General features: G+C 41.1%; 1 protein-coding gene across 6 annotated transcripts in view; it reads right to left on the bottom strand.

Moving 5' to 3' along the window:
- The window catches only part of PTPN5 (protein tyrosine phosphatase non-receptor type 5), an 85555-nt gene that overhangs the window by 23151 nt on the left and 44199 nt on the right, over nt 1-18205 (bottom strand). For all 6 annotated transcript variants that reach the window (XM_048307820.1, XM_048307821.1, XM_048307822.1 and 3 more), the window contains exons 3-7: nt 10587-10768; nt 9540-9659; nt 7641-7724; nt 3807-4045; nt 950-1139 (exon numbers count right to left, since the gene is read on the bottom strand). In XM_048307820.1, coding sequence (XP_048163777.1) covers nt 950-1139; nt 3807-4045; nt 7641-7724; nt 9540-9659; nt 10587-10768 — 815 coding nt within the window. The remainder of the gene's footprint in view (nt 1-949; nt 1140-3806; nt 4046-7640; nt 7725-9539; nt 9660-10586; nt 10769-18205) is intronic.

Here is an 18205-nt window from a genome sequence, read left to right as displayed (position 1 = left end):
TACTGAGATTTCATGCTTAAGAGAATATTTGACATGGCAGTATTAACTTCAGTAGCTTTTGATCACATGCTCTGAAACACCTCAGCATGCGAAGTCTGAGCCTTGGTTACCTCCCATCTTGAGCAGGAATCTACAGCCCTGACTAATACACATAATGCAGCCACTGCAGCATTTTGCATACTATTTTTTTTTTTTGTCAGGTATGATAAACATGACAAACATGACAATACCTATGACATGGAACTCAACCAATTAGGGAAGAAACTAAATAACATGCAAAGATTTAAAAAGCTAGGGTACTCACTACTCTAAAAATGTATCTGACCTTTATCCTAAACTACTTAGAAATCAAATTTGCGACTGCTTGCTTCAGCTGTGTAAGTGTATTTTTTCCAAAATGAGGCAAAGAATCTTTTTGCCCAAGTATTAGCAGATACAGTGAGCCAAGGAAACATTTTCAGAATCCTAAAAGCAACTGACAGAGAAGCTTACAACTAGTAAATTATTTTTGTGCAGAAACCCCCCCCAGTAATACATGCTTTCTATAGTTCCTGCTGAATGACAGAGCCGCACTGTGTTTCAGGTAACCTAAGAACATTTAGATTTGCAAAGTAGTTCCACATTAAGCATTCAACAGCAAAGAGGGTGGATTAGCACTAATTTCATCCCTAGGGCAGCTCCAGACACATTTCAAGAAGTTATGCCTATAGCAAATGTGGCTTTTCTTCTATACTCTAGTGATTTTTTTTTTTTTTTTTTTTTTGTTAAAAACGTAATATATGTCAGCAAGGGACGACAAATTTGGGAATTGCATTAAATGCTTCACTGACAGAAGTGGAGTTTGCATGTACTACTTTTAGACCAGCAGAAAATCATACCAAGGTCTTCTATGGAGAGAAAACATCCCATTTTTATTGATGCTCCTAGAAGAGAGAGGTCAGACACTCACAAAGAACTCTGCCTGGAGTATGAAAGGATCCAGTGCTTTCTTGTGCAGCTCCTCCTCAGTAAGGATGTTCGATGCTGTCTGGAGGTATTCTCGGGCTGACTGTTCCCGTGGGGACATGACATAGCCAAAGCCTTGCTCAGAACAGCCTGGGGTGCACATATCCAGTGTGAGTGAAACATTTGAACCTCTCCTGCAAAACAGAGCGGCCAAAGTTTGCTTACAACAGACCCATCACTGTCAGTAATGACAAATGAAGAACTTCAGAAAGCCACCCAGCTGGTTCTATGGGGATATTTTGGTCAGTATCTGTAAGAAAATGGGTGATGCTTCTTGAGTAGACAAGACCAGAAGATTATTTTGTACACCGGAACATCCCCAGAGTAAGATCTTGGGATAAACTACCAGTTCAACGTTACTAAAGACAAGAAAAGCCAACCACTGCAGTGAATCGTTTTTCTATCTTAAAAGTGTTCTTTCCACAATTGTACATCATGAAAAATGTAAAATGAAGGTCCCGACGTTTTAACAGTTACATTAAAAGCAGAGATACTCTTTAGCGTAGAATTGTTAGTGGGTTTACTCTAAGTTAGCCACACAATAAAACAAAGAAATCAAAATGCCTATTATTGAATAAAGTTTTAAAGCATTTCTGAGCTTCTGTTAATCTCACATATGATAGACAAAAGTAAGATTCAAAAGCCATCAGCGAGTCTATATTTAAATATCTTTAACATAATAATAAAGCTACACAATATGATGATTACTAGGTAAAGGTTCTATACATCCACACAGTAAACCTATTTTTGATGAATCTCAGCTTGAAAAATCTAGTTAGAAGGTGTGTGCAGGAGCTATTAAAAACCCTGTAAGCACACAGGCACGGCCAGCTCAGAGAGGGGACAGAAGTCATTACTTGGATCACAGCCCTTTCCTGGACTCAGGAGTTTGTCCAGAAGAATTTGCAGCCAGCCTCCTGCTATGGTTTACAGCCATGGGGAAATGCCACTAGTGGCAGGCATGGAATCTTTAGTGACGCCTTCCAAAGGATTTTGACCTTGCCCTCCTTTGTGCTATAAAGCAGCTACCACATTTCTCCCCCAAAACAGATGCATTTGACAACGATTGCTTTTGGTTCTTTCAAGGTGGAAGAGGCTACCTACATAAATAGTTCTTCAGCATGAGGAAATGAGATTATTTCTTCTTCAGCAACATAGAGTGGTGTTTGAATTTAGCTGCTGACCACCCTTTTAATTGCACAGGTGGCTAAAGAATGAGAGGGAAGTAAGACAGAGAACCAGAATGGATGCCAAAGAGGCATAGGTGGGTAATTTAACAAAACACCAAACAAAGGGAAAGTGACCAATGTGTAATGTAAATGAAGTTTGTCAGGGCACAGCTCAAACCTGAAATGATGTCTGTCTTCTCAAGGACACGTGTATGTTAAAAACTAGTTTATATCTTAAGTGTACACTTTGTATCTAGTGTGAGAACTTCAAGCAATTGCTTTCATTCTTCCACTTCTTGTTATTTGACAGGTTTTTCATTGTAGTTCATTACTTTAACCAATTGATTATTCCCCAAGTGATACTCCCCAATTCTCTTGATACAGTGAGTATCTTTCGTGTAGGCTAGCAGTCATCTGAGGAGAAATGTCACATCTTCAAAGTGACAGAAATGGAATGAAATCAGGGATGGTGAAGAACACAAATGACTCACGTATTTCAAGCCCTGTCTTGCCTATAAAGAAAAACCAACAGAACTCTGATAGCAGCAGCTTCAGGGATAAGCCCCAGAGGTTACTGTGATCTCATATAAAGGTAGAATAAAACAATAAAAGGTGTAAGATTTTAGGAAAATGTTATAACAAACCATTAAGTGAGAAAAAACATTCTAAGCTCACAGAGTGCAAATTGAAAGCCGCTTCTGTAACACTCCTTTTTACTGTGTCCTGAGGTGCTTTGGAAAGTCAGCATCGTATTCTTAAAATAGAAGTTCTGTCCTTTGTTTTAAGCTTTAGAGATGAGAATTAACTATGGTTAGCACTCCAATTAAGCTTGCAAACTGAGAAATAAAGAAAGGTGGTACTTTGCTATGCTGGGCCCTTCAGTAATTTCATTCTTATTCATAACATCATCACTTTTGCACAGTTTCTTCACAGGAATTCTATCAAGACCATTTTTCTATTTCACTAAGACAAAGAAAGGACACAAAACAGAAAAAGATTTTCTTTTCATCTTGAAACTGCCCTTTCCCAGCTGTGAATCTCTCTGAGATGCTCCTGACTTGCCTGAGAAACTCCTCTTTTCAAGTTGCCCTTATGGTTCAAGCAGTGAACACCAGCTCACCCCAAAATTTCATTGCTGGGTTCATTTGAATCAAATTCATTTACTTCTGAATTAACTCTTTTATATATAATAAAATACTGAAGACTACCACTTTTTCTACAGTTTGCTTCCTCCAGCATGAGTGACAGGGAAAAAAACCAAACCAACAAAACCCACCTCTTTCAGAAGTAAAAGCTTTCACTGCCCTATAGGGGAATTTCATGCTATGCAGTTGCTGTCTTGATGAATGGTGAGAGACTGATACAACACAAATAGATGTATTCAGTGTAAAGAAACAATGCTTTAGAAGAGCACTTGTTGACAGCTGTCTAAGAACTGTGTGTTGTTTAGCTAACACACTTGTATTTATGACTGGACTGAAAACAGGACGGGATATAAAGCAGGTGCTTGACTTTAAATCCACATTTTAAAGTGACATACACAAAGGCAATGAAACTTCCTACTAGGCACAGAACTCCTAAACCCACCAAATCTGGGAGCAGACTTTTCCCTATTAGTCACATCTACCCTACCTTTCTTGCAAGCCCACGGATTTAACCGTCAGAGTAGCTGGGTCTGTCTCAGCTTTAATGTCCATTACGCAGTCAAAGACTGGAGTCTCTGGTACGGGATCCAAATCTAGGAAGTCATCCTCATTTTTATCCTCTGTCCACTCTGAGTACGTGAAGGAAGGCTGCCGGCTCACAGATTGGCGTCTGTCCTCTTGCAGCGGAAAGGGAGGGTCTGGTTGGGCTCTGAGTAGATGCCAAAACTGGAGGAAACAAACATTTAAAAAAGTTTCTGCTTGTAGCCAGCCCTTCCATACAGCCTAGGGCATGGGCCTTTAGGACAGCATCCCAGGCCTCTGCATTAGAATTGGAGAGTACTGAAGAGAACAGGAATGTTCCATGCAGGAGCAGCTTTGTGGTGCACGTTACAAGGATTCACATCTACCCATTCAAACCTGCTTTCAGCCACAGAGGTTTCCACAGAGCTGGCCAGGCTTAACTCAGGGATACAGCAGAAGTGGAATGTGCTTGTGACCATCATATGCAAGCCAATGTGATACCACTGTCCTTTTGTTCAGTTTCTTATCCTTCCCAGGCTTGCTTACAAAATAAAAGTCTGCTATTGTATTCTACAAATCATACCTCTCCTGATTTAATGGCTTTCCATCTGAAATTTACATACAGCTGTCTTGAGTACATATAATTGAGCTAAACATCTTTAATAACCTGGCACTGTATCCTGAATTTATGTATAAACCCATCACTTTTTAAAGAGGCCTAAATTTTGATGTACCTGATCCTGAGGCTCAGAATGCCCATATCAGCTCCTGGCCAGGGGCAAAGACTGTGCTATAATCTAATTATCTGATTTAAATATAGTATAACATTAAATAATTAATCCTGGGAAGTTATAGGACACAAATGCAATATCAAAGTTTATATTACAAATTAACGAAAGGTTTGAAATTGCAGGAATATAAAAAATTTCTTTTTGTATCAGTTTGCACAGATGCTGTGGTAGACTAGATGATTTGGAAGTCACATCAGTAGAGTACAAATCCTCCACATAGACCTCAGTTAAAACCAGTTAAAAATTCCAAGCCCATCTCTGAATTCCAGGATCTGGAACCTTAGGCCAACTTCATCCATGTACCACAGAACTAGGAGCAGTATCACTCAGGCTAATGCCATACAAACTATACTGCACTGTCATGCATCCCTTTGAGACTAAGAACAGGTCTTATTTTCCACAGTAAAAGCCTCTTCTGTCCTCTTCTTACATAGCTTTAAAATGCCCAGTTGAATTTAGAAAAGTGTCACTTTAAAAGGTCAAATTTCTCTTCCTAGGCTACTAAAGCACATTAGGAGGTCACACAGGATAGTGTCAATTTCAACATTGGGAAAGAACAGTTTGGTCACAAAGGCACTCCTCAAAGGAAAAGATCCCTTCAAGGTCTCTTCTAGGTAGCACATGGCTTAAAACCCATTTTAAGGGGAGAGGGGGAGATAGATCACTCAGCTGAGACAAAGGGGAAGATAAAGAAAACTGTCTTCATGCAACAATCTGTTGTCCACCAGGCTGGGACTGTAGAAACTCTGCCTGGTTCAATCACCATTTTCAATGTTCTGCCAGTGACTATGTTATACCACCTTCTGCAAATACTGATAAAAGCAGATTTTAGCACACTGCAAAGCAGCACAACCTCAGGCATCTGAGAGTAAGGTAGCAAGGAGGCGGGAAGGGACAAGGCTCACGTCCTGTCTCTGAACAGTCTCTCCTTCCTAACGTCCATGTTAAAGAGAACATACTGGGCAAGACTGGTCAGAACTCACAGGACACTTCTTGTACTCTGCTGCCCAGCCACTTATCCAAAGAGCAGGGTGACACAGAGTGACATTCGTGCCTCTACTGCAGCTAGAAAACTCTTAGCACAGACAGACCACAGGAATAGAAACCAGTGCAAGCTTGCCTACATGGAAACTGTTAGAAAACGTTTTTTTATACACAAGTTTTAACCAACACAAAAATGTGCAAAGTCTACCTTAATCTACACTGGTATTCATGTTCACTTGTAAGGAGTTCACATGCAAAGCTGTCCAAATAGAGATCAGAATTTTTGGCCACAGAAAGCTTTCATGTAATTTTACCTTCTCTGCTACGAATGGGTCAGCAATAAATGTTTTCATCCACTGAGAAATAGTTGAATATGCAAAAAAAATCACACCCCTGCTATTCAGATTTTCAGCCCAGAATGTCTTGCAGCAAGATCACCTGGAAAATTCTTAGATGTTTTTTTTTTTTTTCCTTTAGCATTTGCTATTACAGAATTACCAGAAGTTTATTTTTGAGGACAAAATTAATCTGGATAAGATACAGCAGCATCAAAAAAGCAGAAAATTGCATAAACCTGGCTAACTTTCTTGGCTACATCAGTGATCACAATAATGGAGGCATTAACTATAATTACTTTGCCTTGTGAATGGTTTTTAGAAAGTACATTTTTCCCGACATGTTAAACAGAAGATTTTGCCACTGTGCTGCCTCTGAGCGAACTTAACCATGGCACATAATATGGCATTACTTCCCAGCAGGGAGTGTGGCCAGCAAATCAAAGGATGTATTCCCCTCTCCTTGGCACTGATGAAACTGTACCTTGAATACTGTATACAAATTTGGTTCCTCCAGTTTTAGGACAGATATGGAAAAACTGAAGTGGTCCCAGTAGAGGGTTGCAAAGGAGGTCAGGGGTGGAAAAAGGTAGAGGGAACTGGGCTTGTTCAACCCGTCAAAGAGGAAGCTGGAGTGATCTAACAGTGGCCTGCAACTACTGCAAGGGCAGCTCCAGGGATGCAGCCGACACCACAAGGGACAATGGCCACAAGAGCCTGCAGAAATTCAACTCGGACATTTATGTTTGTGAAATTTGGAGAAGACACTTGGAAAAGACTATTCCCCAAAAGTGCCATGCAGCTGTGGCACAGGCACACACAGAGATTATACATCTCCATTCCTGAAGGTTTTAAAAACCTGTATGGAAAAATTCATGGCTGACCATACTGAGTGTTGGCAACAGCCCTGCTGCTCCAAGCAGGATGTTCCATTAGCAATCTCTTCCCACCTACTGTCCCATGATTCTAGGATGTACTTCATTATACTTTGCATCACTCAAACAGCATGTGTGTAGCACAACTCCAACTTCCTGAGCTACCTGGGGTGCACCTCTGTAAGGACAGGAGGTGATGCTCTGCCTGCATGTTCAGTAGCTGCATTCCCACTCTAAGGGAACAGCATAGAGGGGTTTGAAAAGCCACATCCAATTAGAGCTCCCTGACAGGAAAGAGTTCTCCATAGCTCTCCCATCTACCACACAACTTTGTGCCAGTTACACAACCAATGGAGAAACACAATACACTGCTGCTCCCCAACAGCTGACAGCTAACTAGATTAATTGTAGTCATGCCACTTAAGCTTGTTCTGCAGCTGGGGCCTTGGCCTACATCTAACAGGACTTCACATTCAGAAGTACACTGGCACTCTGGAACAGCTCCTTCTGCCACTGACATCAATGGATGATGGTCCTGTTAATGGACCACATCCCTCCTACTTCAGAGCAAACAGTCTGCCCATCTGTGGATGGAAAAAATAAAAACCATCAGCGCAATCCCAAATTCATCAAGAAATTGAGTAAGGTTGATTCCTCCACATAAAGCAAGGAGATAATTATATAGAAACAGCTCCAAAACCAGTGCTTTACAATCAACTTAGGCATAACACCAACAACTTTGGATGAATTAGACATCTTCTAAAAACTCACTGAAAAAGGGCGTGAACATAGTTTGTGCTATATAACAACTTACCAGAGATCCTACAAATAGCAGTCCTAGAGAAGCCAAAGACAGCAGGATGTATGATACCACAACACTCCCAACTGTAGTCAGGCTCTGTGAGACAGCAGAATAGACAATGATTCATTTAGGGGCACAGTACAGTGTCTGCATGCATGTTCTTGGCAAAGTGTGCATTATGTCCCATGAAGATTTACTGATATCATACTCACCTGTGGAAAAGCTGCCATCACCACAAAAAAAAAAGCCAGGCTTTGGAGAAGACTGAAAGTGAAACCACCTCTAAGCCCCAGCATCTCAGAAGCTCCAAATCCCAGATTTCACTGCTAAGGCAAACAGGAATTCTGCTTCCTACCCTCACGCTTTGGCAAAGCTGAGATCTGAATCCACAATTCAATTTTGCAGACTGGATCAATGCTTCATTGCTACAGTCAGCGTGATTTTATACAGTGGCAAATGGCTTTAAACAAAATTTAGTACTGTTCCTAGGTTTGGGGATCTTTAAATAGAATCCAGCCACAGAGGAGTTTTCTGTGTTTTCTATGCATTCAGTGAAGCACCATCAGGTTAATTCACACCACTGGCAGTGGAATTAATTCTGATGTCTTATAGCTCAGCCTGCTCTCAGTAGTAGGTACAAAATTCAATTCTAATGGGCTTCAGTGAGCAAGGAATTTTACTCTGCTTTTCTCCTGCTAGTACAGCTAATGAGAAATTTGGAGTTAAGAACTTCCATTTGCTTATTTTAACATCAGAAGATTTATTTGCCTATACTGTTTTCAAGTGTAAATTTGCACAATAAATAGTGCTATAATAAACAGTCCTCAAACATATGCATGAACATCTGCACAGAGTCATACTTGGGGTGTTCTTGTGGTGCATTCTAGGAAACAGTTTCCTCTGTGAAGGACAATTATTGTAAGTCAAAATTATACAAATCAGTGGTTTTCTGTAAGGAACAACAATTTGTTAATGATTGAGCCACTGCAAATAAGACACAGGCAATAGTCTTTGAAGAGCTCTGTGCATAATAAAGCCAACTGCAAAAGGGCAAAGAAAAAGTGCTTCTTTCAAGAAACCCCAAAAGAGCAGGTGACATGCAGCTCATAAACACTGATATGAGAAAACAGTCTCCACTGTACTTCAATCACAAGAGGCACTGAAACAGATTTTCTATTAGCACTGCAAAGCCTCTGCCTCAAAGATTACGTACAATGGATCTAAGCATCCTGATAGCAAATATATTTAATCTGATTTTTGAAAGTAGCTGTTCACCACTTAATTAAGGTTCTGTCCACACTAGAAAAATCTGCACTGGGTATAATTACCAGTAATTTATCAGATGAATCATTCTGGTATACATGTCATCATGTCATGGTGAGAAGCTAAGCAATTTTACTGGGGTAGCTCTGTAAATATAACTGAATCTGTGCACCTAGTACACTTGAAATACATTTACTGCACACAGATATGTTCTAAACACTCAACAAAAACAGATTTTTGAGACTATGGTATGATTAGCACCTTTTATGTGGGTTGATCTGTTCTTCCAGAATTTAAGCTTCTATTCATCATAAGAAATGAAGTTCCAGCTCTCCCCTTACTGTGGGCTAAACCTTAATGAGATGACTTCTTATTACTTTGTTTCATTTTCAATAATTTGCACATAATGAAAAATCTGCTGTGCTGACCTAACATCATAGCCAAAAATTTAGCCCAATATCTCAAAGATAAAATATTCATCTATTTTCAGAACACTCCTCTACCATTTCAGGACATACCCACAGTGCAAAAGTCACTCTAATGCATGAAATAAATGCATACTATACTTTTAATCAGAAGAGACATTAGAAGTGCCACCGAAGGCTACTGACATCAGCTATATAACCAGAGAGCAGCACAGGGACTTACCTCCCCTTGATCTGAAAAAACCTGTTTAAATGGGGTAAGCAAGTAAGAGAGCAGGTCGAAGGCATTCTGAGCTGCTGGGATGGCCCCGTAAGTGCTGTACCACAGCATCATGCAGAGAAGCTGTGCAATCAATCAGAAAAGACGTAATTAGCATCTCTCATTATACACACATTCATTTTCATTTCAAGACTGCATAATTAACTAATTTAGTTAGCGCTGATTTCATGTTGATTATCGCTTTTGCTTTAAGAAGTCAGGTATTTTCTAGGCTGTAGCTTGACAGGAATAAAAAGACTGAAGGCTCCAAGCTCAGCCACTATTAACTAGATGTGCATCACCAAGTTACACAGGCTCCCTCCTACCCTCACTAGCAAAAGGGCTGCCCAGAAACAGCAAGTTGAGCAACACTGAAAGAGCAACATGTTCCTCTGACTTCTGAACTTTCAGGATTATTACTTTTAGATCCAAACTAGTAATTGCATGGATTTAGGATGTTATTAAAAACTCTTAAGGCCTCTCTCAAAGCTCTCACAAATAGCCATGTTTCACATAGGCATCACTATAAATACACACACAACATACACACATGGAAACTTTTCATTTGAACCACTTAAGGGTGCTGCACACGCCACAGTTAGCATAAACCACAAGAGCAATGATTTTATACTTAACACGCTCACAGAGAGGTATAACCTCATCCCCAACTGTGAAGGGCGCACCACAGCTTTAAAGGATACACCTCCTGCTCCATTTGTTAACAACATGGGTCTTTACCCCCATACACATCAGCCACAGAAAATGGATTTGGTGGGATATCGGTCATTCAGCAAAGGAGGCATTTGCAGAGAGGCAGGAAATGGGATGGGAGTCTGGGACATCAAAAGGTAGGGGCTGCTCTCAAGGCAAAGCCGTGAGAGGTGGCTGCAGAAATGAGGACTGCACCTCTGCCCACTGCTACATCTAGAGTGAATAAGGAGGAAACCGCCCAAGCCAGTGCAGCCTAAAAGAAGGGTCCTAGCATCCCAAAGCTATGGCAAGCTGCCTTACCAGTATCTGTGAGAGGACAAACAGATACATGCTGTCTCCAGGTATTAATCCATTCCACCGGGGAGGCCAACCGAGCACTGCCGTTTTCTGGGAGGCTTTCAGGGACTGCTCCTTCCTGTTCAGCTCTCCTTGCCGTCCTTCAGCTTCATCCACTGACTCCATAACAGCTGGACGGGAACAACCTTCACGTGAAAACGACATGTGCAGGGGATGAATGGGATGTGACCCCGCAGGCACCGCGGGGGCTGCAGGGCTATTGTTTTCCTGGAGACGATGGTTACCTCTCAGTTCCGCCTCAGCAAGCGCAGCTCAGGATTGTGAGCGTCACACTCTATTAGTGCAGCTTTATTCACCTGCCTTCGTCAGAAAAAAGTGAGTGTGGGCGGATAAATTATTTTCCCTTTCTTTCCGGAGGTGCCGATTCTGGGCTTTGTTGTTAACAAATTCTCATTTACATTGCTGCACTTTTTCATTTTTACTTTTTAAAAGAAGCTACCTGTGCTATTGCCTAGCTACACACTTCCCAGCTACATGATGGCAAAGAACCCATTTTGCCCCTTCCCGTCTCAATTTTTCTATTTCTTTTATTTGTCTGCTTTGTCTAGTTCGATTATAAATTTCTGAGGTAGAGACTGTTTCATGTTATGTGTCTGAATAGTGCTCAGGGGCTCTGGGTTTTAGCTGAGTGTCCTAAGGCACTAATAAAATAGACTTTATTCCAATAACCTACTTCTTGGATGAATTCATCCTCAAGAGCTATTTAATAATGTTGCAATGCTGTTCTGTTCAGTGGAAATAACCACTGGTGTGGCTAGTCCCTCAGAAACAGTATTTTGAATAGAGTCTGTGTAGATATAAATTCATTTACAAGAGAAAAGGAGTGGAAGATCAGACTCGCTGGGTGTAAGTACTACTGACTTACATCTTTGTACATGAGGAATGCCCCAAGGCTGCCCTGTGTACAACACTGTAGCCTTAAGCCTAAACCAGCCTCTTGTGTCCCAGGGAAAGGCCACATCATTGGTCCTTCCATGGTTTGTTGAGGAAAGGTTTCTATAAAACGTTCCTCTCAACAAACATTTCTCTACATATCTCACAATAGTAACTCTAAGTCAGATAAGCACCCATTAACTAGCCAGAGCTCTAATTAGGCAAATGAAATATATCTGTGTATCAGCTGAGGGTCTGGCCATAGTAAGAATTCATCTTTTAATGCTGTTTTTTTAATGCTAGAACACAACCACTTGAAAACAGCACTTTTCCAAGAAAAGCAGGAAGTTTCTGGAATATAGCTCAAGAGATCATGGGAAGTCTACCTCTCAGTCCTTAATGCTGAAAATTTTCAAGCTTTTAAACTGCTTCATGTCTCACTAGATTTGAACAAAAATTGAGAGGAAAACACTTGTTAATGATTGCCAATTTTTTCCTGCTATTTTTGTGGGATGTTTATGTTCTGTGTTTTGGAACAGGAATTTGAAATTTAGCAGGGACAGAATCTTCGTGTCAGAAACTATTTTTGTCATCCTTGCAGAGAGACATGTACCTGTGGCTGAGATCTAAAGCTTCAAAAATATCTACTTTCTTAGAGTTTATTATTGTTTGCTCCTGAAGTCTCTAACCTTCCATTTTCACTAAACATAGTTTAAGTTCTTCTTTTTCTTTATCTGCATTAAATAATGTACTTGTGTCCCTAAGAATGCTTAATGAACATATTTACTGTTTTTCCAAGTTCTGATGATTTCCTGTCTTGCATACTCCTCCCCAAAGCTCAAGATAAAATATACACAGTGAAAAACTAAAGCAACACTGGGAAGACAACCAGACCAAGAAATGCAAGGAGCCAAGGAATGCAGATTTCACGCTCAGCTTTCAACTGGTTTTTATAAGTCATAATTTTTCATATTTCAGATTTTTTTTAACTGACCAGGTAATGTATGCCTTATGTAGCAGGTAAACAGCATTTCTTTGTTTTGTACTTGTAACAGCCTGAGATTTTACAAGGTCATTTCTGGTTGGAAACAAACCCCTGACTATAATACAACGATGCGAAGGCCACTTAACTACATCTTCTGGAAAAAAGATGTCAAAGTTAGGGCACTGCCCTGTGTCTGTAACCATGGGGATCTGTGCCTCTCCACAGCCCAGAAGTCCAATTCCTGGAATTCCAGCGTTGTCTAATAACACCTGTACAATTGTAGGGGTCATATTCTCCTCCTTACAACTGCCCTATATGAAGGACAATAGACCACTCCTACTTTCAATTATTTTCACTGCATAAGGTAGAGAGAGACCTGGTCTGTGGACATAGGAGCCCAGGATCCCAGCTCTGCTGAATTGACACTGTTATCAAGAGTTATTTTCCCTAACACAACAGAAGGCAAAAGGTGCAAGAACTAAAATAATGGGGAACTGGGTGAATCCATACATAAAAGTGAACAGATACATGTCTTGGATATACAAAGAGAAGGTCTAGTATTAACCAAAATCCACTCAAACTTTTCTCCTACAGATGCCAAAAGATTAGATTCTAACAAACATAATGATGCCCACCTAGGCTTCTGTATTGGTTTAACTATGCCAGCTTTACACAACACTTCAATTAGCACTCACACATCATCTTGCAATCCCATATTCCTGTATTGTTTGCCCTAATGGGCCCAGGATTCTTTCAGTTGCAGATGAGGTAATGAGTGAGACATCAGTGAAGCTTTCTCGTGTCAAGGTGAATGTGAAGGTCCTGAGAGAGCTGCATCCAGGAGTGAATTTAGCCTCTCCTCTGCTAGTGATTTGACTGACAGTGAAATGTAGCATCCATGTGATAGCCTCCTTATTTCCTCCATCATGGAGATGGGGATTCAAGTTCCATGAGTACTTCTGCTTTGGAACAAGACTACACTTGCTAGGAAAAAAAATCCTTTGGCAGAAGAATTAAAAGGTCTCTGACATCTGTAGCAGCCATATGGCTTGTGAAAGCAAGTTGAAATTTCAAAACAGCATCATAAAGTTAACCTCATCCTTGCTGTTCAGGGAGAAGCACTTTCTGGATCATGCCAGGGATCCATTCATCCTGTATTCTTTCCTTAAGCAGTGCCACCAAAACAAGCTGCCAAAAATACACAGCACAGGACTGCATATTATTATATTATGGAATAATATATATAGGGAAACATCTTTCTTCACTCAGAAGGTAAAAGCTAGCTTCTGTTACTGGCAATGCCCATTTTAAATTTCCTGCATCTGCATATCTTTTTTTTTCTGACTTCATGTGCGGGTACATAACAGGCACAAGAAAGAAAAAACACCTATATAACTCTCAGAAAAACAAGTGCTTAGAGTACTAGTCTTAGCTGAAACACTAAAAGGCACTGTAGCAATAATAAGCGAGTCAACAAAGCCTTACAGTAACAAACATGCCACGATCCCATCAAATCCTGCTGTGGGTGAGGCATTAGCAGCTCTGTAACTCAACTGATTCATACTTAAAGCCTTCAGAGAAAAACAAAAAACAACCTCTTAGAACCTCACATCCTGGCTATATTTCCTAATGAAGTTAACATTTTAGAAGGAACTTGTGTCCTCTCTTGTGCATGGGTGCTAATGCTCAAGGAATTGGCACAGCTCCATTGGCAGACTTAATTTAACAATGTATTTTTGAGAGAAAGACTTATTCCTCAACAAAATTGTTTTTATAACAGAAAGAAAATGTACCCCAGCAGTGAAAAGACAGTGCTCATACAGTTATTAGACATTTATGCACATCCATCTTACTGTCCTTGTGGGAATTATGCTTCTGAGTTGGACGGTGCTGCCTCTTCACTGGGAAATACAGATTTTATTAATGGTGGATTCTACCTTCCAGACACACAAGACAGGAGAGCAAAAGGGGCCTCACCTGTTCTGCCAAGTCTCAAGCTGCAGCAGCCAACATACCACAGCAGCTCGGCTGCATTGCCCCTAATTGTTTTAGGTGTATTGAGGTACATTGCCCTCTGAACCTGTCCACATCTTCATGATGGTCGTATGTGGTGAGAATTTATAGGAATGGACCACAGTGTGGAAGCATCACAAAGTATGAACGTGCCAGCAATACCTCACATCCATCAAGATTATCAGCATTTCAGACCAGAGTCTTAAGTCCATTTATGGCTTCTGCATCTTCAGATGTCCAAATGCAACTGCCTACTGAAATCTCAGCCTCTAATTTCCATCTAACTGCTAGGGAGAACTGCTACTGATGAAAGAGCAGTAGATGAAAGCACACTACTGTGATAGGTCTCAAGTACACTGCTTCTTTTGACGTGCACCTCAACTGTACATGCAGGACACAGCCCTTGGCAACGTAGTTCACAGATCTGGTCAAGACCTTGTTAAATACACACATCATAAGACATCCTGATCGCAGGCAAGTCCAGGTGTTGGAAAGACACATCAAAGCTGAATGAGCTGCCTCAGAGTGCACATGAACAAGAGGCAGCTTGTGCTAGAGGGTAAAAAGCCTGTCTATCCAAAGAATGGGGCTTTAGGAGAAAGGTATTGGCTAAGAAAACATTCTCTTTTTTGGTTGCCACTGCAGCATGACAAGGATGGAAACTGAATATTTAGCTTTCTTTTGCCCTGCAGTGGTATGGAAAGAAGGGGGTAAGAGGAAGGGGACCTCTCATACTTGCATGACAAGCATAACTTGTGTACTTAGGTTCTTCACTCTGCAGACTCTGAAACTTCTACCAAACTTCTTCATGAACAGCAACCTAATTTATTAAGTACTAAACATGACAGGAGCTGCATCATTACTGTTTACAGACAGATAAAATTCACCACCAAGGAAAGTCTGTTTCTTCTTGATTCTGTCTGCACTCCTGACTCATCTGATAAGTTATGTTGAAAATTTACACTAAAGATATAATGATCTGTGTTGAAAACTGGGGATGCTATTTGCTGTTACCCTAAGAATGCATCTCTCTCTCTAGCTCCTCCATTATTAATTTTTTTGACCTTTCTGATCATGACAACTGCTACTTTGCTTGATCCTTGACCCTCTCTGTTTACAAGAGTTCAATGAATTCATGTTTTCCAAATGGCTGAGTAAAACGCTGCTCAGGAGGAGAGCATCTAGGCCTCAAAAGTATCCAGATTAAAAGTTGCAAATTAAAACATCCCCAGATGCACCCCAGAACTACCTACTACTGACTGACTGGAGATGGAGGGGATTTACAACTATGTAATTGCCTCAGTACTTTCAATTCCACTCTGGATAAAGTCCAAGTTCTAGGTGCCAAGAGCTTGTGGTTGGTAGATCTTACATTTGTAATGCAAAACCACATCGAGAGCTACTTCAGAAAGTATCAGACAGCTTAATTCAAACACTAGCAACAAGCCAGGCAGATTCATGGGTCCCACTACATTTACCACTAAACACTGCAAGGCACCAAAGCAACCCTAAAATCACTTTGGTATCTAACTGGAAGCCAGTTAGATCCATCCTGTGGTCCTCTGTAGGACTGCAGACTGCAACTGCAGACATCAGACTCCTCTCTGTAACAGAATTTAAAGAAATAAGCCTGACATACCACCAATCTAAGTAAGAGGTCCAAGAAACTGGAACTATCCTCTCTGACACATTAGGGAGGAATGGAAGATTCTTCACCAAGACTTGGCCTACACACCAGCAACGCGGGTGTCAGTCTCCTATGTTACTTAATCTGAGATGAATTTCAGCTTACAACTTCTAATGCTCTTAGTTTGCACTAAGTTTATCTACCCCAGTCTGTAAGAACAAGCTGAGCCAGGCAAGAGGCTGTGTGGGGAACAACTGAAATTTCTAACATTCAAGGATTCTATTCGGGAAAGCTGAATATTTTTGCTAAAAAGATCACACTGGAAATACCTGTGTTTCATTCACTCTGATTCATGGGTTGATATGCCCATCAATTCAGCTGCTCACAGCTCTCCAGAGACATTGTTTCAGGCTCTCTGAGATTCAAGAGAACACCACCTCATGCTTGTTTTTTTTGTGTGCGCGTGTTGGGGAAATTCAGTGACGATGCACACTATAGCTTTAAAATCGAGATTTGAGTAAGTACAGCCACTGATTTAAAATGTCTACCATTCTCTTGATTAGTCTATAGAGAAAAATCTACTTCGGTCCTCCATTCTCAAAGACAAACAGAATTGGTAATAAAATACCACAACTTTTTGCATCACTACAAAACTCCTTAGGAAGGCTCTGCAATGGTCCCTCCCTAATCCTGAACAAGAAAGTTAATTTATCCTTGTGTGACAGAGGATAACCCACAAATACCAACTTTCCTTTGCACTTACTTGTGCATGAGTGGCATGTAGCATGGGGAAAGCCAGCAACCTCCTTCTGGGGAAGGCAAGCATTCTCTGTGGAGTTCTTTGATGGTGCAGAGAGGAAAAGGGGTGTCACCTACTCACCAGGAAAAGTACTGTAGACTTGCACTTCCCAAGCTCAGCTGGTGGAGTCTGGCTGCCACTTATGCCAAACTCCAGTTACCAAAAGGGACAGACGCATCAAGAGAGAAAGAAAGGAAAGGGTAAAGTCATGCAGAATATCTGTGAGCGAGGCATGCAGAGAACTGAGGTCTACGTATTTCTAGCTGATGCTTCGCCCCTTTCACTGGCAATATTTCTAACAAACTTGAAGAAGAAACTTTCCTCTTTACTTGAAATAAGTTCTGCTGAAAATAATACGCAGTGCCTTTGCCATGCTGGGGGGCTGCACAGCTCCATCCATAAAGGGCCTCTTCTCATCTCTGAGGGAACAGCAACCTGATGCCAGAGTGCGCAAGGAGAATAGTTGCCTTTCCACTCAGCAGCTCCCTGCTGAACTGCTGAGTCACATGTTTTCTCTGCATTCATTTCACACTGCTCCCACTCAGTCCACCTGCCACTTCATCTGGGATGGGTGGGAGGAGAGAAAGAGAGGTGAAGGCAGAAAAAATGTTCGTGTTCACCCAGGACCATTATTATGATACCGCGGGGTCACATATAAAAGCAAGCCTGCAAGCTGCTAGAGAGGGATGGAGAAGAGAAATACCAGACTGCAAGACAAGCTGCCTCCCCCTCTTCTTCAACAGGAGGAGACTGGCCATCACACAAGTTGCAAACCTCATCTGATTCCCAATCGGTCAATGATGTTAAGCGCTTGCTGATAAGTTCTGTGAATCTCAGGCTACGGACAAGGCTCGTTGCTGTGATTTAGAAGAGCCTTCAAGTTGCTGTGATTTTTTCAACAGTCCAACAGCTACTGTGTTGTAATTGTCTGGCTGCCACAGGGAAGTGCCACAATGATAAGTGAAAATATCATCTGGATAGATTCCAGTTCCTAAGGGCATCTTCAGCTGAGTTGCTGCAGTGGAAATGTCTACCAGCTCCAACTTTCATCATTAAAGAAGATGAAGAGGAAATCCTAGCCATTTTATTGCAGGTTCCATAATGCTCAAGCCTAACAGGAGCCATCTCCTACTACCTGTTAAATTCTTGTACAGAAAAGGGACTCTATTATCAACGGTGGGAAACACGTTTATCATGGTTACAGAGGGTCCATCCTTAGGATGGGCTGTACACATGGAAATAAACATTTAATTAAATTACCACAG

The sequence above is a fragment of the Corvus hawaiiensis genome, chromosome 6, assembly GCF_020740725.1.
Source record: "Corvus hawaiiensis isolate bCorHaw1 chromosome 6, bCorHaw1.pri.cur, whole genome shotgun sequence".
NCBI lineage: Eukaryota > Metazoa > Chordata > Aves > Passeriformes > Corvidae > Corvus > Corvus hawaiiensis.
Note: the sequence above shows the minus strand (reverse complement) of the source record. Positions and strands in the feature narration are given on the sequence as shown.